Source organism: Notechis scutatus, chromosome 6 (genome assembly GCF_049901735.1).
Source record: "Notechis scutatus isolate UNSWTSFEM ecotype Mainland chromosome 6, rNotScu1.2, whole genome shotgun sequence".
Taxonomy (NCBI): domain Eukaryota; kingdom Metazoa; phylum Chordata; class Lepidosauria; order Squamata; family Elapidae; genus Notechis; species Notechis scutatus.
In genome coordinates, this window is record NC_142014.1 from 9,499,972 (window position 1) to 9,522,409 (window position 22,438).

Sequence of the window (22,438 nt, forward strand, 5' to 3'; positions counted from 1 at the left end):
TTTTGAAGGGAGTAATATGAAACAGTTTGTGTAACAACCTGGCCTTCCAAACTGTGCCGCAGTTAGGTCTATAAACATGGCCATGGTTTTGAGGCATGGTTGGAATCCTGCTTCAGTGTAAGTCTGTTAGCTTGGCACCTGGTCTCCACAGTCATATTGCAAGCCAGTTTGCTCCACAGGCAGATGTTCATCTATTATGGGACCTATCCAGTTTATAATTAATCTTTCCAGGAGTTGTAGCAGCAGCTAAAGCAGCCAATTGGGCAGCAGCTTTCAACTCTGTCTTGTGGTTTGACAGGTTTTAGAAATGATATTATTTTACCGTAGCTTTTTTGAATTCTGGTGGGAGGCAGTTGTTGGAAATTACATCTGAGAGGAATTTACTAATCCAATTCCATGTGCCCCTTTTGGAGTTTATCAGGAATTTTGGATGAATGCCATTGAAGCCTGGTGCTTTACTGCATTTTGGACTATCAATGGTCAGTGTCAATTTCCTTTATAGAGAAGGGACAAGAGTACTGTATAAAAGTTCCAATGTTTTATATTTAATAAGCAAAATATATCCAAAGCAGAACATCTATATTAAATGAAGTGTTCTTTGTTCTGTGTGTAAGACTTAGGACAATAACTGCCTTTTAAAAATAACTTTTAACAGAATTAATCTCTTCCTTTCTCAGAGGAATCTATAAAATACGTTTTCCAGTAGAAAGACACTGCCATTACAAATGCATTGCTGGATCATTAAATTAATGCTAACAGAAAGTTCCTACACATACATAAAAATAGGTGTGTGTGTGGGGGGGGAGAAAGAATATGAAGATTTGTTTATAACAAAAAAAATAAACTAAATATAAAAGCTAGTCATGTGCTTTTTTTTTTTTACTGAAAACAAATTGAAAATGGCATTGAACAGAAACATCAGTATTTTCTTTTAATGTAAACTACTTTAACAAATCCTTTATTTTCAAGGTTTTATCTTTTGATCCCAAAAGCATATAATACAGCTGGAAACAAAACTTTAGGATAAGACTTCAGTGTAATGTTAACGATAGCACCAAACCATTGATAAAGATTTTTTTTTTATATTGAGAAAATGTTGTTCTAAGCAGACTGATTATCTGTTAAATTCAGGGGCATGAACACTTAAAAACAATCCCAAAACCCTGGAAAAGTTATCAACTAAATGACCCAAACTGTACCTTCCCAATTTATCTGTGGCGTGCACAGATGCTTTTTGTTGAAGAAGAAACTCTACCATTTCTCGATTATTTTCAGCCACAGCAACAATTAACGGTGTGCATCCATCCTGCAAAATAAAAAAAGAAATACATATATGCATAGCTTCTGTTTATTATTAATGAAATGCAATGTCCTGTACCCAAGCCAGACAAAAAGGATAGAAGTTTTCTTTCTTTCAAACTGCTTCTAGATGGGCTTCTGTGTGAGTTAAACATCTCTGAAATAATATTTTCTATATTTCTCCTGGTACTAATTTCAAACATTTGTGCAATATTCCAGATTTGACTATTATTAACTACAAATGTTATATTGGAAAAAGTGGAGCTGCATGCAGTTTTCTTGGCAATGTTTTTTGGAAGTGGTTGCTATTTGCTTCTTACTAAGGCTGAGAGAGTTAAAATCACCCAGATAGACGGAGGGACTAGAACTCAGTCTCCCAGCTACTAGTCCGATGCTTTTAACCACTATACCAAATGAGGTCTTTGTTTTGTACCATTTAAGATACCTATTGAAGATACTCTCACAACCCTACAAAAAACAAATACATCTTGTTTGCAGAGGGATAATGGGCAGTTTGTGTTTGTTATCCAAATTGATGGAAAAGAAGAAAAAAAAAACTCCAAAGATTTATATTTGGAAGTACATATTTAATTCATGACTAAAGCACTCTGACTCATATCTGATAACAGAACATATAATAACAAGGTAAATAAGCGGAGATAAATAAACTACATGCTTTAACATACGTATATTAAGTTCCTCCTACTTTATTTGACAGTAGGGAGGGTAGCTTACATCAGGGATCCCCAACCTTTTCGGACGCCGCGGCCCGGTTCGGCGTCAGCTGGCGCCGCGCCGGTTCCGGCGTCAGCTGGCGCCGCCATCTTTTGACGAAAAATCACTTCCGGTGGCGTCACGGAAGTGATTTTTCGTCAAAAATCAAGCGGCGCCAGCGCTTGGTGAGCTTTTCGGGTAGAAATGGCTTTCTACCCGGAAAAGCTCACCAGCGCCGGCGCGCGCTCATCTTTTTGACAAAAATTGCTTTTTACCAAAAGATGGCGGCGCCCAGCAACCAGCGGCCCGGTAAGGCTTGTTCCGCGGCCCGGTACCGGTCCGCGGACCGGCGGTTGGGGACCCCTGGCTTACATGACATTTGAACCTGACATTAGGATTAAGTATACCCAAAACAAACCCCTAAGTGAAAGCTAGAAGAAGCCTAAAGGTAAATTGCAAATTGTAGTCAACTTGTTCAAGAAAGATAGGTAATGAAGAGTCTCCAGTTCCATTTTATTATGCAACAGATACTTATTATTTATTACACATTAGTCTCCCAGTAAATAATGCAGTGTTTTTTTTCCTGTAAAAGAATTACAGAATATGTATTGGCTTATACAAAATCAAAAACTACTTAATATATTAAGTAAACTACTGGAATTTTACCTTATTTTGTGCTTCAATGTCAGCTTTCTTTTCAAGCAGGTATTTTGCTAGAGATACATTAGAATTACAGGCAGCAAAGTGGAGGGCAGTGTTGTTGTCTATGTCCCTCAGATTAGGATCTGCTCCATGTTCAAGCAGATAAATTGCACAGAATTCTTGCTGGCATTCCACCGCCTAAATATTTAAGAAGCTGTTAGATCTCCAACTTACTTTCATATACCTAGATAATACTGTCTATAATTTAAACAAAACAAAGCTACCACTTTTTCTTGGTCCCTTTTGATTATAAGCAGTATTAACAATTTATTATACTGATAGTTTTAATTAAAAGAGAAGTTATAGAAATTTGGCTTTATACTACTAGTAAATTTGCACTATTTTAAATGCATACCTTCATTAATGGAGATCTCTTCTCTTTATCACAGTTATCTAGTTGGCATTTGTTGTCCACCAAGAAAGTAACAATGTCTATATATCCATTAGCACAGGCAAAATGCAAAGGTGTTCTAAAAGAAACCATATTATAAAAGAAGGCATATTCAGTCAATAAGTAAAATAAAAGTATAAAAGTAAAGTACACCTTTGTTTTTCTTAAGAACATTTTGATTTTGTATGTTTGAACTGTATTTCAAAACTAGGGTTCAACATATGAGGCACTAGAATATACCCACGTGCTCTGTATACTCCAGTGGTAAAGCTCTACAATATATAAATTGCAGACTTAGTTAATTAGTTCTTCCTACTTGAAAAAAGTAAATTATACTTTGCAAGAAAGAATAAAGCCTAAAATACAACAGAAGTGAATATTATTTGCTTGATTTCAAATACAAATATTTTGATACAATTGAAATTAACTAATAACATGTATTACAAATTCTAAAATAATCCAGCCACTATTTCCCAGTCACTGATAGATATTAATGTGATAACTATAGAAAGGAGGAAAGAGAAAATTCCCATTATAGGATGGTTTATTCAAACATTGTTAATTAAGGTATGCTTTTTAAAACTAATAGAACTGCAAAACTTCCTATTCAAACTTACATACTGAGCTGTTTGCAGGACTCTTAAGACATCTGCATTACCATCTATTATTCCTAGCCCTCCATATAGCTTTCACTGTGACATTATTTACATAATACAAGTAGCATTATGCAAGTCATCAACTGACAACAGTGCATTTAATAACACTTCAATGGCACTGAAAAAATTGACTTATGAGTTTTTAAACTTCTAACTGTGGGAACATCCCCGTGATCAGGTGATCAAAATTCAGATACTTGGCAACTGACTCATATTTATGACAGTTAGTCTCCCAGGGTCAGCTGATCAACTTTTGCAACCTTCTGACAAGCAAAGTCAATGGGAAGCCAGATTCACTTAACACCATGTTATTAACAGCAGCAGTGATTCACTTGACTATTGTGGCAAGGAAGATTGTAAAATGGGGCAAAATTCACTTAAGAAATGTTTCACTTATAGCAACAGAAATTTTGACCTCAACTGTGGTCATAAGTCAAGGACTACCTGTACAGGAACCAGCAGCAGAGTTCAGCATATAAAAAAGTGATATATGAAAAAAGATACTTGAATAGTAGTTAATAGGAAGGATGTCATATTAGAGACATACTATAAGAAGGGCATTTGAAGGTAGGTACGCAGTATTAAGCATGTGGTTTTAGTTACAGGTAATCTTTGAATTACAACCACAACTGAGCCCAAAACTTATGTTCTAAATGAGACATTTGTTAACTAAGCTTTGCTCCATTTTATGACCTTTCTTGCCACAGTTAAGGGGATAACTGTAGTTAAGTTAGTAACACAGTTGTTCAGTGAATCTGGCCTTTAGTTGTCAGGTCACAAAAGGTGATCTAATGATTTCAGGTCACTTGCAATCATCATAAATATGAGTCAGTTGCCAAGCGGCTGAATTTTGATCCCTTGACCATGGGAGGAGGTGCTGCAGTGGTTGTGTGAAAAATGGTCCACAAGTCACTTTTTTCACGGACGTAACTGTGAATGGCCACTAAAACGAACAGTTGTAAGTCAAGGACTACCCTGTACAGTGTGCCCTAGTTACAGTGTGTCTGGTATAAGTGGGAAAAGAAATGAAGTTTACTTCCAGAAGCCCAGAAGTTTACTTCCAGAAGTCTCATTTTTATGGCTTGCAAAAGGACTGAGCATTTGACAACATTAGAAGCTTCCAACCACGGGATGGTTATTTATTCTTGAAGGGGTTCTTTTAAGGACCTCCATCCGGGTGCCCTCGAGAGGTCATCAAGTCGCCTTCCCACACAGTGAAAGAAGCGCTGGGGGGGAAACCTCAATTGCCCCAGCAACCTTCAGCGCTAAGGCTCTTGAGCAAGAGGCCCTTCCAGCCCAGCTGCTCCCCAGGCCGTCCACACAGCCCTCCACGTGGGCGTGATTTGGATCCGTGACGGGCCTGAAGCGGGTGGCGGGAGGAAAGAGGAGAAGCTGGTGTTTGCGTGGGAAGACGAGGCCGGAAAGGAGCTCAAGGCCTGCTCCGTCCCCACCTGCCAGCTTGGTCCTGTTCGTTGAGGTCGTGCTTCTGCAGGAGGTGCCGGAGTTCCCCGAGGTCTCCTTCGGCCGCCGCCCGGTGCAGCTTACTCAGCTCCTTGTTCTGCGAGGCGTAGCCGTCGCCGCCGCTGCTGAGGAGAGCGCCCGGGGCTGAGGCGCAAGCCACGACGCGGCTCCGCAACGGAGACTGCCGCCCGTTCTTCTTCCTCCCCAGCCCCAGGATTTTCTTCACCTTCTTCATCCTCCGGGTCGAGGAGGCGGACGGGGAGGAGGACTTCGAGTCACGACGACGACGACGACGGGCGTCGCGGCATTGGCCGACACCGAGTCGCTTCTCCCGGCCTCACGAACCGGCTGGGGTGCACCATGCCTGCCTGCCTGCCTGCCTGCCTGCCTGAACGCGGTCAAGGCCGGCCGCAAACTCCGGCCGGGAGACGGCAGTTGAAAACGGGGCGTCCCATCCCAGAAGCCGCGGGCATCGATTTTACGGCGTCAGAGCGAGGGAAGAGCCACAGGCCAAGGCGGAGTTGCGCGGTAGCCACGGCAACGGCTTCCCCCCCCCGGGGCGGCACTGCGCCTGCGTGCTCAAACTTGTTTTCATGGGGGGGCGACCACGTGGCTTACGACGGCGCAGGCGCAATCTCCCGTCATTTCTGCGTCCTGGAGTTTCGTTTTCGGGAAGGAGGTCGCAGAAACGGTTGAGATTTGGCTTATTATGGCAGCTGTCAAGCCAGCCTGCCGTACTTGGCTTCGAGCTTATTGCATGCTGCTCGGAAAACTTGATAAGATCAAGTGCCAACTGCAATTTTCTCAGAGCCTGATTGTCAGTGCGGAAGAGTTGCAAGCATAGCATTCAATGTCCTATCAATCGCTTTTATCCGAATCCAGTTTATTCTTATTTTTATTTGATTTGATTTGTCAATTGCTTACAAGATAATAGCTATAAGTATAAACATAGTTATGAATACGTGGATACACATAAGAAAAATAAAAGAAACTATTGACCTCACCCCTTTCCTAAGAGGTCTGTAGGGGGCGTGCATAAGCGCACCAACGTGCCTACCTATTGTCCTATTGTTTCTCTTATTCTTCTTTTATTTTTCTTATATGTACCCATTTCATGTATTCACAACTATGTATACACTTATACTTATTATCTTGTAAACAATTGGCAAATCAAATAAATAAATAAAAAATAAATAAATAAGTATAAGTATAAACAGTTATGAATACGTGGATACATATAAGAAAAATAAAAGAAACAATAGGACAGGGACGGTATAAGTATAAACACAGTTATGAATACGTGGATACATATAAGAAAAATAAAAGAAACGATAGGACGGACAGTATAAGTATAAACATGGTTATGAATAGGTGGATACACATAAGAAAAAAAACGATAGGACAGGGACGGTATAAGTAAACAGCTATGAATACATGGATACATATAAGAAAAATAAACAATAGGACAGGGATGGTATAAGTATAAACATAGCTATGATTACATGGATACATATAAGAAAAATAAAAAACGGACAGGGATGGTATAAGTATAAACAGCTATGAATACGTGGATACATATAAGAAAAATAAAAAACAATAGGACAGGGACAGTATAAGTATAAACATAGTTATGAATACGTGGATACATATAAGAAAAATAAAAGAAACAATAGGACAGGGACAGTATAAGTATAAACATAGTTATGAATACGTGGATACATATAAGAAAAATAAAAGAAACAATAGGACACGGACAGTATAAGTATAAACATAGTTATGAATACGTGGATACATATAAGAAAAATAAACAATAGGACAGGGATGGTATAAGTATAAACATGGTTATGAATATGTGGATACATATAAGAAAAATAAAAAACAATGGGACAGGGATGGTATAAGTATAAACATAGTTATGAATACGTGGATACACATAAGAAAAATTAAAGAAACGATAGGACAGGGACGGTATAAGTATAAACATGGTTATGAATACGTGGATACACATAAGAAAAATAAAAGAAATGATAGGACAGGGATGGTATAAGTATAAACATGGTTATGAATACGTGGATAAATATAAGAAAAATAAAAGAAACAAAGGTTAAAGTTTTTGGGGTTTGGGGACTGCTTGGGATTAACCAAGCAATTTATTCAATACCTGGAATCATCCAATGAGTTTCCATATCTCTGCAAACCATGCAAACCCAAACTGGATCTGTTGGAAAGAGTTGATACCATTGAAACCATTGAAACATCCCTTAACACCATAGTAGCATCCCTGGACGCCGTAAAAGAAAGAATATCCAACCTTGAAAAAAAAGACACAACGCAAAACCTGAACATCCAATAGCTACTAACCACATCTCTACCCAACAACCACAACCCAATCCAAAACCCAATCCACAAATAAACACAACCCAGACAAATATTGATATCCCAATCCTCATCAGAGAAGCTGTTGAGCGTGAACGGAAACGCCAAACGCCATCTTATTTGGTCTAGAGGACATCAATGACAATGATGACATCACAACTGTCCGAAACATCATCAGTGATTATCAAGCATCAACCATCTCCGCTGATGAAATACTTGACATTTCCCGCATTGGCCGAGAGCTCAAAAACAGAGACGGCTCTGTGGACCCACGCTTGTGCAGGGTCATTTGCAAAAATGAATCAAGCAAACGTAAATTCATTTACACTATAAATTCACTCGCCAAAACCAACACCATCCATAAGAACCTCCATTGTCGCCCTGACCTAACCATACAGCAACGTGCCCGCTCCCGTGTACTCCGCACTGAACTCAAAAAACGTCTAGACAATGGAGAGAAGGACCTGTACATTGACTACCATGCTGACTGTATCAAAAGTAAGCTTTAACCCTCAACCACAACCCTACCTCAACCGATCCACCATCACCCAAGACTAGGCATGCACGCCCCTAACTACCTCAATTCCAACTACTGCTGGCCTTAAATGCAAACTACTCAATGCAAGAAGCCTCGTGAATAAAATACCTGAATTTTTCCTCCTACTAAATATGGCTAAATTCGACATTATATTTGTCTGTGAAACATGGCTCAATGCATCTCTCCCTGACTCCATTACCACAGTAAGAGACTATCATGTTTACCGATCAGATCGTGAAATTCGTAGAGGAGGTGGTGTTGCTATCTTCTATAAAAAGTCCTTACATCTAAAAAATATCCAAGTTACCCAGGAGCTTGCTCTTCCTGAGACCATCATCTGTGAACTATCCTTAAATATCACAATTCGATTCTTACTATGTTACAGAGCACCTGATTATGACATCGAACATGTAAACAAGCTAAATACATTACTAACATGGGCTGCATCCTGCCCATACCCTTTATCTTTCTTGGCGATTTCAATCTACCTCATATTGACTGGACCCTAAATGATTGTACAACTGAAATCATACACACAACCTTCTACAATGCTATTACAAATCTGGGACTGGAACAACTAGTAACCAACAACACTAGACTAAACAACTGCCTCGATCTCATCTTCTGCAATAGTTTGAATTTAATTTACTGGAATACAAACTAAAGAACCCTTTTCCAGCAGTGACCACAATATGATTGACTTTTGTCTCAACATACGCCCACACAAAAATCACCACAATGATGTAATCCCCAATTGTAACTTCAAAAAGGCAACTATGATCTTATAGACAACGATCTCTCATCCCTTGATTGGCAATCTCTATTCACTGGATGCAATACTGTTGAAGACCATTACAACATATTTTTACTTGAAGTCAAAAGAGTCATCAAACTATATGTACCAACAACAACTCCCAAAACAAAACAAAAAGCAGATTACCCATAACAATAAGGAAACTTCAATCCAAAAAGAGATCACTCTGGCGGAAAAACAAATCTGGTCACGTTGCCAATTTCAAAAGCCGATACAAAAATTTATGCCACCAGATAAAGACCGAATGCATCAATTATCACATTAAACAAGAGGAAAACCTTCTAAGCACCAATTCCACCCGTGCTTTTTACAATTTTGTAAACAACAAACTAAAAGACTCAAGGTCTATCCCACCCTTGATAGGACCTGATGGTAAAGACTGCACCACGACACCATTAAAGCCAACATCTTTAACACATTCTTCGGCTCAGTATTTGTAAACAGCAATGGATCATGCCCAGTATTTCCTAGCCGTACCACAGATAACAACAATGATCTAATACATATCGATTTTACAGAAGACAATGTTGAAAAAGCACTACGCAATCTAAAACCATCTCTATCTATTGGACCGGATGGAATATGTGCCTACTTCTTAAAAAAGCTATCCACTGCCATAGCCAAACCTCTAAGCATAATCTTTGAAAAATCTTTCAGGACCAGCTCCTTGCCTAACCTATGGTCACAAGCCACAGTCATCCCCATCTTCAAAAGGGAGACCCAAGCCTAGTTGAAAATTACAGACCAATCTCCTTATGCTGCGTCACCTGTAAAGTCATGGAATCAATTATTAACAATCCATCATCCTCCACTTAGAGACAAACAACCTACTCTCCAATAAACAATTTGGTTTCAGAAAAAAACTATCCTGTAATCTGCAACTCTTACACTGCAAAAACATATGGACGACACAACTCGACCAGGGCAAAGCAATAGACGCGAATCTACATAGACTTCTGTAAACCCTTTGATTCAGTGGTACACGACAAACTACTCCTAAAAATAAAATCCTATGGTATCTCTGGACAACTGAATAACTGGATAGAAGCATTCCTGGCAAACAGACAACAAATGGTCAAAATTGGGAGCGTCCTATCAAATTCTGTACCTGTCAATAGTGGTGTCCCCCAAGGCAGTGTTCTAGGACCAACTCTCTTCATACTCTACATAAATGACCTCTGTGATCATATTAAGAGCAATTGCGTTCTTTTCGCTGATGATGTAAAGCTGTTCAATACCACAGACAATACTGCTACCCTACAAAAAGATCTTGACTATGTATCAGAATGGTCAAACAAATGGCAACTTCAAATCTCAACAAATAAATGCTCTGTCTTACATATTGGCAAAAAAAATCAGAAAATAAAATACAAGCTGAATAGTCAAGATCTTGTTGATGACCCAAGCTCTGTAAAGGACCTTGGAATACTCACCTCTAATGATCTAAGTGCTAGAGCCCACTGCAACTACATAGCCAAAAAGGCATTAACAGGTGTTAAGGAAAACAAACTAAACAGAACGTGCAGCGAAGTCAGATAGGAAGACAGGTAAATGTGTGAGATAAGTTTTCTAGTTAACACGCAGTAAAAATACGGATACGCTTGTGCTATCAAAATTATAATTTATTCCATTTAAGAATTATAGCATAGTCATTATCAACAGTCCAGTAGTCATATATCATATTCAGTCAAGTCTTGTCAGGGATACTCTAATTGCAAAGTCCGTGTCGAATAGCCAGTGTCAGTACACATATAATAAATCTGTCCAAAACTTATCTTCTCTCCATTGAGAAATATCTTCAAAGTAATCCAACACTTCTTCTCCTCCCCGTTTCAGCAAGAATGCAGTCTTCAATAAGCCAGCCAGTAAGAGCCAGAGAGTGCCTTGCTGCTTATATAGTACTTTTACAGCTGCACCCTTAATTACATTCCTTTAGCTTAAAGTCACATACACTTTATCTGACAAACCATGATTCATCATTTTATTATCTTTACCCAAAACAGTTAGGGTAAAACAATGTTATCCCTAACATTCTCCCCTTTTGGGTAATAATAATAAATATTACAATAATATATTCATTTACACTTTCAAATCATAATTGTCACAACTCTCTTTAAATTTTACAACACCTTGTGCTTTTGTAAACTGGTCTGCAATATTTTCTTCCGTCATGCAGTACTCAAGTTTAATTAGACCATTTTTCACAGATTCTCTTACATTTAAGTATCTTAAATCAGTATGCTTTGATCTAGTCTTTACAGCAATATTAGTAGCTAATTGTATAGCTGCCTGGTTGTCCTCGTATACAATAATAGAATCTTTAACAGTTATACCCATGTCTAATAATAACTGTTTGTACAGAATTAAGTCAGTGCATAGTAATGACAGACATGAAAATTCTGCTTCCATCGTTGACAAGCTAATATGCTGTTGTCTGATTGACCTCCACCCTATTAAAGTCTTACCAAATAATATAACCATCCCAGATGTTGATTTTCTAGTGTTTATGTCAGTTGCAAAACTTGCATCTGCATAGGCAATAAGATTCAAATCACCTTTTGGCTCTAGATACAATGCATGGTGCATTGTTCCTTTAAGATATCTTAAAATTCTCTTTAATGCTTGCCAATGACATTGATGTGGATCATTATTATATCGTGCCAGCTGATTCACACTATAAGCTATATCTGGCCTTGACCAATTGCTTATATATGATAAGCTACCAATCAAAGATTGATATATGGTCTTATCGAATTTGGGACTTTGAGCATCAATTTTGCAAATTTCCTGACTCATTGGAGTCTTTGCAGGCTTACAAAGTTCCATTTTATATAATTTAATTAATTGGCAAATTTTATCCTCTTGAGATATCTTAAATCCTTTTGTGGTTTTATTAATTGTCAATCCTAGATACTTTTTAATTTCACCTAAATGCTTTAATTTTATCCTTTTGGCTAATAATGAAATAATCTCAGTAGCTTCATTATTGGTCTTAGTAATCAAAGCAATATCATCTGTAAATAATAACAATAATGACACCGTACCATTATTTTCTCTTTTAAACATACATGGATCTGCTAAACCAGATTTAAACCCTATATTGTTTAATTCTTTCACAATATATTGGTTCCATTCATAGCCAGATTGTTTTAATCCATATAAACTCTTCTTGAGTTTCCAACAATCATTGCTATTTACTTTATTATCTTTTATACCAACTGGTTTTTTCAAATATATTGTATGCTGCAATGGTGCATGTAGATATGCAGTTTCTACATCTAAATGGTTAACAATATAATTCTTCTTAGCTGCCCATACTAAAGCGGCTCTTAAAGTTGTAGCCTTAAGATTTGGTGCAAATACCTCATCATAATCAAATACATTTTGGTTAAATCCTTGTGCTACTAACCTAGCTTTATAAGTTACTTTCCCATTATTTCCAGTCTTTACTTTAAATATCCATTTGCACCCAATGGATTTTTCTCCTGGAGGTAATTTGGTTTCTTCATAAACCTTCATTTCTTTTAATGAATTTAACTCTTTTTCCATTGCCTTTTGCCAATTCTCCTGATCCTTAGCAGGATACATCTTAAGTTCATCTATGCTAGTAGGAACTTTATTTACTTGACAAACAATACTTGCCTGGTATCTATCAGGTGGTCTGGTTATACGCGTTGTGCGTCTAGGTATAACTGGACTTACAGGTGGACTTTCCTTTATTTCCTGTTCTTGACTATCTATCTCTTCTTGATCAATTATTTCCTCTTGATCTGGTTCTATTTGCTCTTCATGGATTTCTTCTTTAATTGGACTTTTCTTATAACTAGCCTTTTCTTTCTGCCTCTTGTAGTGTTCTATAATAACATCATTATCTGAATCCTGCTCTAATCTTTTCCATCCTATATGTTCTAGGAATTGTGCACCAGCACTGCAGTATACTCTAGATGTACCTGGTTCCCAGAATCTATAAGATCTATGGTTTGCTTGATATCCAACAAAAATTAATCTTTAAGCTCTACGTTGTCCTTTGTGCCTGAGTTGTGTAGGGATATGCACCCATGCTGGTGCACCAAATGTGTGAATATAACTCAAATCAGGTTTCCTACCATGCCACAGAGTGAATGGTAATTCACCTGTTGTTGAATTAACAACATTGTTTAATATGTGATTCCCACACATTATAGCTTCTCCCCACAAATTGTCAGGTAATCCAGAATCAGATAACATAGTTCTTCCCATTGATTGCAGTGTTTGACCTCGTCTCTCTATAAATGCATTATGTTGAGGCCTATAAGGTGCAGACTTTTTATGTTGAATACCTGCCATTCTAAGTCTATTCTGGAATTTATTATTTGTAAATTCCGCACCATTATCTGTTATAAGAGTTACTAATTTCTTTTTAGTTTTCCTCTCTGCAAATTTTAACCAATTAAAGAAAATTGTATACGTTTCAGTTTTTCTCTTCATTAGAAAACAGAAACCATACCTAGAATAGTGGTCCACTATGCTTAATATGTATCTAGCACCACCTACACTTGGCTTTTTAGGACCTATTATATCGGCAAATACTACCTATAAAGGCTCTTTGGTAGTAAATCCATCAACTCTATTTGCCGGTATAACTTTGCTTTTGTTTTGATTACAGGCAGAACATTGCAAATACTTATTACAAGGTTTCAAACTTATTCCTTTAGATAGTTGAACAGTTCTCTTAATCATTTTAAAATTTAAATGACCTAGCCGTTGGTGTAACAAGTGAATACATTCATCATGAGGTTTCTTATTATCATAAACTGTGTTAGCCAACTTTAAACCATTATCATTTAACACATATAAGTCACCTCTTAAAGATGCAGTAATTTTCTTACCTTCTTTTTCAATTAAACAAGTATCTCCCTTAAAGGTAACTATGTATCCTAATCTAACCAACATTCTAACAGAAAGCAAATTAAATTTAAGTTGAGGTACATATAACATTTTTATGTTCTCATTTATACTAGAACAATGAGCTATACCTTCACCTTTTGCTTTAAGTTTCCATCCGTTTGCCAATGAGATATGCTGTGAACTCATGGACATTTTTACAATTTTTTTGTTATCATTTGTAATACAGTGGGACGCACCACTGTCAACCACCCATAAATTATTTTTTACAACTCCATTACTATACATTGCTAACTCATAATTCTTATTTCTTCTTTGATGGCTTACAGTATTCTGGCTTGCATTCTGGCGCTTTGGTTTCTTACAAAATCTTGCAAAATGTCCTCTCCCTCCACAATTAAAACACTTTTTAACTGCGAATGCAGTAGGAGATTCATTATTTTCCTTTTGAGGTTGCTCCCTCCTTAACTGATCTCTTTCAAGCCTTCTTCTGGCCTCTTCAATCAATCTGCCAGTGATATCAGTTAAAGTTAGGCTTTCTTTAGGTAATATTTCAAGGGAAGTTACGTAGTCATCAAAACTTTCGTCTAATGAAGATAGAATTATGTAGACCTGGTGTAGCTCAGAGAAAATTAACTCTTTCTCATGAAGTTCTTGGAAAATGCTTTTCATAGTATTCAAATGACTCAGCATATCACCATTCTTTTGAAGATACGTGTGGAAAAGCTTCCGTGTTAGATTTATGTGAGCACCAACGTTATCTCGAACATAAATCCTCCTCAGTTTTTGCCAACACCCAACTGCTGTTTGTTCTCCGCGTATATGAACAAGCTGCTGATCAGTTAATGATAGTCCTATGATGCAAAGTGCTTGCTCATTTTTCTGTTTAAATTCTTCTATCTTTTTACTATCTTCCTCATCTTCAGGATCCCATTCTTCTACATTTGGTGGGTTTTCAATTATGTTCCACAGACCTTCTCTTCGTAGAAGTAGACTACATTTCATAGACCATGAAACATAGTTTGTTCCATCCAGCTTGGATATAAGGGACAAACTCTGTAGACTGGATATAAAAATATAATTGATAAAACACAGCTGTCTGTTTACTGTAACGTGTAAAACAATGTTATCCCTAACAGTTAACCTAATCCTACGTAGCTTTTTCTCTGGTAATATCACACTACTAACCAGAGCATACAAAACATTTGCTAGACCAATACTCGAATGCAGTTCATCAGTCTGGAACCCACATTACGTATATGATATTAGCACAATTGAGAAAGTCCAGAAATATTTCACAAGAAGAGTTCTCCACTCCTCTATTCGTTGTAGAATACCTTATGCCACCAGACTTGAAATTCTAGAACTAGAAAACCTTGAATTACGCCGTCTTCGGTCTGATTTAAGCATGGTATATAAAATCATACATTGCAATGTCCTACCTGTCAATGAATACTTCAGCTTCAACCATAACAACACAAGAGCACACAATAGATACAAACTCAAAGTTAACCGCACCAAACTTGATTGCAGGAAATACGACTTCAGCAATAGAGTGGTCAATGTCTAGAATACTCTACCCGACTCTGTAGTTTCTTCCCCAAACCCCAAAAACTTTAACCTTAGACTGTCTACTATTGACCTCACCCCTTTCCTAAGAGGTCTGTAGGGGGCGTGCATAAGCGCACCAATGTGCCTACCGTCCCTGTCCTATTGTTTCTCTTATTCTTCTTTTATTTTTCTTATATGTACCCATTTCATGTATTCACAACTATGTATACACTTATACTTATTATCTTGTAAACAATTGGCAAATCAAATAAATAAAATAAAATAAAAATAAAATAGAATCAGAGTATTCCAGACCACTTTTTTTATGTGTGCAAGCACTGTTTAAAACTAACATTTTGCTTAATTATGTTTTGAACTAGTAATAATCAAGTTAACATCATCATAAAAAGGGTTTGCAAATTTGAATCGTTCTCCAAAACAAACACTCCCAATTCTACAAAAAGTACCTTTGTTTACTTCGCTTTTGAAAGTTTCTTGCTACCCTTTCTAGCCTAAAAACATTACATATAATGCTAAATTTGATAGAAAATACCATTCCTAACTATTAACACAAAAAGTAGATAAAAATAAAAAAATACATTTATTTTAAACTGGTTTGGTTTGGGATCTACGGTCTTCAACCCTGTAATAAAGATATAAAAACTTTATACTAGCATAGCATAGTAGAGCCAATTTAGTGTAGAGCAGGGATGTCAAATTCGCATATTGGGACTTTCCCCCCCTTCGCTAAGCCGGGTGTGGGCGTGGCCAGCAAGTGATGCATCCAGCCCGTGGGCCGTGGTGTAGAGGTTAAGGCATAGCGCTAGAAACTAGGAGTTTGTGAGTTCTAGTGTCTCCTTAGGCACAGAGCTAATTGGGTGACCTTGGACTAGTATTCCTCGGCCCTAGAAAGGAGGCAATGGCAAACTTCTTTGTGGGTACGTATGTTGTTGCCCCAGCTCACCTCCACCGCGCATGTGTGAGCCCCTCCCACTTGCCAGCTGGCCTTTGGGTCTTGCAGCACGTGAGTGCATGTGGGGGGGGCGGGGTGTATGCGGGAGAGTGTGCACAGTGGGGGGTTTGCACGCATGTGCAAGGTGTGGGCGCATGCACGGGAGAGCGCACGCATGCACGGGGGCCATGTGCATGCACGGGGGGAGGCTTGCATTTTGGATATGTTGCATGTGCACTTTGGGCACTTTGGGGCCCAAAAGTTTTGCCATCACTGGTATAGAGCCTCTCATTCTGTAGCATCAAACGGGGCTATGAATCCTTTGATCTGTTTTCCAAGAGAAAGATGATAACCAAATCTGGGTCTAACTTCTGCCTCAGTTTTCTTTCCCAATAAGCAACCAAGGAAGATCATTTAAAAGCAATTTATTAGGGTACCCCGATAAAGTGAAATATCTCTATGAAAAAGGAGAGAAAGGACCTCGAGCCCCATGTTTCATTCTTTTTTATAGTTAACACAACAAAGAAAATGCAAGAGGAAAGTTGATTGGATGGGATTAAAGTAACCTCGCCTTTGCCTAGGAAATCAGTTGCCTATTTGCATCCCAGTAGTAAACACAGGTTGATTACAATGAAGTCAGAAGGGGCGTAAATTGTAAGGAAAAAGGATGTTTGGAGTTCACAAACGAGATAAACCAGGCCCAAGTTTGTAGTAACAAACTTTTTCTAGTGTCGGTTTATCAGTTTAGGAATGTTGAAAGCTAATAAACCTGAACATCATTTTAAAAGAGAGAAAATAAATCGAATTAAAATACAAAGTAACTATGTTAGCAAGTTACAAAATTCATGTCATATGCTCCTCACAGGGCTAATAGGGATGGTTTTGTGTGTGTGTGTGTGTGTGTGTGTGTGTGAGAGAGAGAGAGAGAGAGAGAGAGAAATTCAGCTTGCTTCCCTTCTGCTAAGAAAAATTTGCAGCCGCTCTCCCACGTGCACACCCCTTGCCATGAAGCTGTTTCTATCAGCCGATGGAAGCGGCTGGTGACTCTGCCTTTTGGGAGCTTCCATCGGCTGATAGAAATGGCCTCGAGGAGAGCCAAGCCCTTCTGGCGAGGGAAGGTCTCAGCATCTGCGGGGTTCCCACTGCCTCCCTCCCCTCCCCAGGCCAGACCTTTTCCGGGCATCCTGCCAAAGTCACAGAGCAGCCGACCTCCCTTTACCTGCTTCCGCCGCTGGTTTGGGGAGCGGGGGGGCGCGGGGAGGGAAGAGGAGGCAGCAGAACTCGGCTACCCTTAGAAGGGAGATCGGGCGGGCTCCCGAAAGGAGACGCGGGAGCGGTCCTCGTGGGAATGCAGTGGGGAAGGGGGTGAGTGTGAAAGGGTCGCCGCCACGGCACAGGAGGGCGGGAGGGAGCTGGAGCGAAGAAGGGCCGGGGAGAAGTTAAACTGTCCTTTCTATTGCTCTGGTGAGGGCCGAATATTTGCAGGGGCTGGTTGGAAAGGCCTACTTTTAGTATGAACCTTGAGTCGTATGGGGGGGAGTTGAACAGCGAAGGCACTCTGCACATGATCCGAGGCAATCCTGCCACAGCTCATGGGTGGCATTGCTAACAGTTGGGGGGAGTCTGAGAACTTCAGCGATGCCTCCTTTTCTCTCTCTCTCTCTGAGCACCTGAAAGAGCGCCTGTCATTAAGCAATTAACCAACGCCAGCCTCGGAATCCCTTATTTCAGCATAATTCGGGATGAGAGAGGAGCCGTAAACCAGGGACTTGGTGACGAGGTGCAGGTTCTTTTTTTTTTTTTTTGATTGAGTTCAATCACGAGACATTTCTGGATTTCATCAACCGTCTGAGGTGTTCAGAAGAACTTTTGAAAAACTTACAGGTCTAACTTTGAGAAGCAATGAGTTTGGTCCTCTCAAATGGCAGAGGTTAGAGACGGTCTTTGGAGACCTCCCCTCTCTTTTAGCTGAGGGAGACCTGGACGATTTTAGGCCAAAAGCTACCTTGGAGAGATTGATCAGAGAATGGGCAGGAAAGCAAAACAGGAACACATTTGGGCTAAGGCCTTTTCTCCCATTCCCTCCGTCGCAATCTCACAATTTTTATCCAGACACAGATACGTGTGCTTTCTCTGCCCCGCTGGTAGATTCAAAGACAACTAATGTGCGCTCCCCTCACCACGAGGCCATTTCTATCAGCGGATGAAAGCTCCCCAAAGGCAGAGTAACCAGCCGCTTCTACCAGACGATAGAAGCGGCTGGTGACTCTGCCTTTGGGGAGCTTTCATCAGCTGATAGAAATAGCCTCGTGGCGAGGGGAGCGTGCACAAGCACTCGCCCTGAGGCCACTTCTACTGGCCGATAGAAGCAGCTGGTGATTCTGCCTTTGGGGAGCTTCTATCGGCCGAGAGAAATGGCCTCGTGGTGAAGAAAATGCGCATGGGCACTCGCCCCGAGGTCGCTTCTGCCAGCCGATAGAAGCAGCTGGTGACTCTGCCTTCGGGGAGCTTCTATTGGCTGATGTTCTATCGGTAGTAGATCAGGGTATTCTAGCCTAGGCTACCTGCATGGCGCTCCTAAAGGCAAGTTTTCTCCCCTCCTTCCCTTCCCCCCCATTTCTCTTTACCTCGTGTAGTTCGAACGAACGATGTGAGAAATGGTGGGGAAATGCATGGTTTAAATAGGCCTAAATTTTGGGGGCGGGGCTTAATTTCACCTCATGCCTAGAAATCATGCTGGGCCTTCCTATTGGTGGAGGCCGTATTGTTGGAGAAACATGGTAAAGTAATCCTGGAATCTGATATAAATAGAAATTAAAGTTTAATATAACAAAAAGAGAGTTTCTCTTTAAAATGTGGCCTAGTTCCCAGAACTGGATACAAAACATTTAGATCAGTGGTAGGATTCAAATTTTTTTACTACCGGTTCTGTGGGTGTGACTTGGTGGGCGTGGCAGGGGAAGGATACTGTAAAATCTCCAGTCAGCGGTGGTATTTCCTGGTTCTCCGAACTTCTCAAAATTTCCGCTACAGGTTCTCCAGAACTGGTCAGAACCTATTGAATACCACCTCTGATTTAGATGCTAAAAAATTAGGATACATAAAATATTTATAAAGTAAAAAGTAAACACCACATAAGCAAATTCACTATATCAAGATATAAGTAAATACCCCAAACACCTAGAATAAAAAATTGTCCCATTTTACAAATAAACTTCATATTTTTTTTTATGAAACAGTCTGTAATTCATTCAAACAGTTGGTTTTTTTTTTTACAAAGTTCTTCAATACTTTAAACTCACAGCCCGTGGGCCAATGCGTCATGTGCTGGCCACCTACACCCATGCCCAGTTTAGTGAAGAGGGGAAAAGCCGTGATATGTCGTGATGTCGCCGTGACGTCATGAGTTTGACACCCCTGCTTTAAGCAGTGTCTTATAATCCAGAAAAAAAAAATTATTCCAATTGTTCAATTTGTTTTGCAGATCTGTAATAATTTTTTCATGAGATTATTTCTTTTTTTTTTAATATCTTAGTTTTGGTTTCATTGGATACAATAATTGTTTTCAATATTTTGATATCATAAATTAAGAATTCAAATTTTCATAGTTTTAACAGGTACAGGTGATCCTCAACTTATAACCATTTGCCTAGTGACTGTTTTTCACACTTATGACCATGTGGTCATGTGATGAAAATTCAGATGTTTGGCAACTGGATTATAGTTATGACAGTTGCAGTGTCCCAGGCTCATGTAATCACCTTTTGCAACCTTTGAAGAGCAAAATCAATGGGGAAGCCAGATTCACTTAACAACTGTGTTACTAACTTAACAATTGAAGTGATTCACTTAACACCTGTGCCAAGAAAGGTTGTAAACAGGTTGTAAAACTGTTTCACTTAGCAATAGAAATTTTGGGCTTAATTGTCATAAGCTGAGGACTACCTGTATGCCAGTTTCCAAATGTGTAAATCTGCAGTCCATTTGCTTAGACACTGCTGTTTTAATTAATTCAGAGCTTCTCTTTGATTGATACAGCTGAGATTAATATGACTATCTAGTCTGGCTGACTCTGAAAGGATACCATATTATCTAGTTTCTCTCTTGGGTTTTCAGTAGAGTCCATAAGCAGATCCAGCTTTTCCCTTCTTCATTATTGAACTATGGTGAATATTGAGTAGAAGGACTAGTCAGTTATAATGTTAAGCTAGTCAGATATTTTTATGTCATTTGAAGGGTATTCGTTATTACAGATAACTTGTATTCTGCAGTTTGACAAAAATCCTGCTTTTCTCACATATGGGTTCCAGGTTGCAATCAGACTCCACAGCTGCTGTTTCTGGGCTCCTTGCCAGCATCGTGAAAGGGTATGTTAGAGGTCAGCTGTGAACAGATTATTTGGATCAAGATAGGTGTGTGATAGCAAGTTTTACCTTTAAGTCTCACCTTCTTAAGCTAGGTGAGAGGAGCAGAAAACAAAAAAAGGCTTGGCCATTGAACAGATTTTGTCTTACTCCTTTAGATATATTCTAATTAAGTTGAGCAAGGTTTATCATCTACAAGCAATTCAAAATAAAACCAGTACAATAATTTCATATGTAGAACTATGTAGAACAATGTAGAACTATGAAATGATTAATTATACTCCTGACATTATACTAATACTTCTTAAGAAATGTTTATTTATTTATTGATTTGATTTATTAATCGCTTACAAGATAATAGCTATAAGAATAAACATGAGTATGAATGCAGGAAATAGGTATGAATAAATGGGGACAATAGGACAGGGGCGGTAGGCACGATGATGCACTTATGCACATCCCTTACAGGCCTCTTAGGAATGGGGTGAGGCCAATAGTGGATAGTTTAAGAGTAAAGGAGAAGGGGGTTTGAGGATGTAACAACAGAGTCAGGTAGTGCATTCCAGGCATTGATCACTCTATTGCTGAAGTCGTACTTTCTGCAATCAAGTTTGGAGCAGTTTTATGTTCTCGTGTTTTATTTGCTACTCTTAAGATGAATTCATGTACAAATGTACGGTATTAAATTGAATTAGTTGAATAAATTATATCCAACATGTAGTTATCACCAATTTTTCTCAACTACTCCAGAAGTGAAATTCAAAAAAAAAAAAAAAAGAACAAGATTTTGTTATTCAGCTTAACAAGAGCTATATTTCAGCGAGTACTTTTTATGAATTATAATTAGAAAAAAAAATTCTTGGTCTGGTTTCAAGAAATTCTAAGTAAGAGGTGAACAGCCATTTTTTGGGGGGGGGGCACAGAGCTACGTTCAACCTTGACAGGGATTGTCAGGGACAATCGTTTCCTTTTCTGGGCTGGCATTGTGACTTGGGATGCACACTAGGGGGACCTGACTACTCTTTATGTGAACATCCTCCTGTGTCAGAGAATTCAAATGTGCCCTTGAGCCAAGGGTTAGGGAAGCTGAATGATCTTAAAGTTAAATCAAGTAAAAAATTTATTCCGGAAAGAGTTATTGGCTGACTGCTATTATTTTTCCAGCAATGTAGTCCAATGAAGGTTTTGCTGATTCTAATAGGTTAATCACTTTATTTCATTTAATGCAGCAAGAAAAGAAAAGAAACAAAACCTAAAAGTACAAAAAAGAAGAAAAAGTGACACAATTCTTAAAAATGTTATGTGGCCTGGACTTTCTGGAAACTGAAGTCACACCTGAAGGGTACAGAACAGTGGTGGGATTCAATTTTTTTTTACTACCAGTTCTGTGGGCATGGCTTTGTGGGCCATGCTGTGTTTATTGGTCTTGGAGTTAAACACAGACCAAGAATCCCAACCAATCAGGATGAAGAAAAAGCCATTTTAACACAGCAGTAGGCTAGCACCAAATTTAAAACAGAAACGGCTGTGAAAGCCTGACTCACAGACGAACACAATACACAAGCCTGATGATGGCAGATGAGATTCTGCCGAAACGTCACTACAACTTTAAAAGCACAACTATAATGACGTGGGAAAATACCCGAACAGCTGAATACAATAATACATATAAACACCCACGAAAACTTAAGAGAATATATTATATATATAATTTGTTTTCTTAATGTTTTTTTAAT

At 38.9% G+C, this 22,438-nt stretch overlaps 1 protein-coding gene across 22 annotated transcripts in view; it reads right to left on the reverse strand.

The window, feature by feature from the left end:
* Positions 1-5,795, reverse strand: part of ANKRD26 (ankyrin repeat domain 26) — an 86,369-nt gene extending 80,574 nt beyond the window's left edge. For all 22 annotated transcript variants that reach the window (XR_015750265.1, XM_087969345.1, XM_087969351.1 and 19 more), the window contains exons 1-4: positions 5,214-5,795; positions 3,071-3,185; positions 2,680-2,853; positions 1,200-1,306 (exon numbers count right to left, since the gene is read on the reverse strand). Coding sequence is in view for 21 of the 22 variants with exons in the window: in XM_087969345.1 (XP_087825471.1) it covers positions 1,200-1,306; positions 2,680-2,853; positions 3,071-3,185; positions 5,214-5,458 (641 nt within the window). In the remaining variant the exon portion in view is untranslated. The remainder of the gene's footprint in view (positions 1-1,199; positions 1,307-2,679; positions 2,854-3,070; positions 3,186-5,213) is intronic.
* Between the last annotated feature and the right edge of the window lie 16,643 nt (positions 5,796-22,438).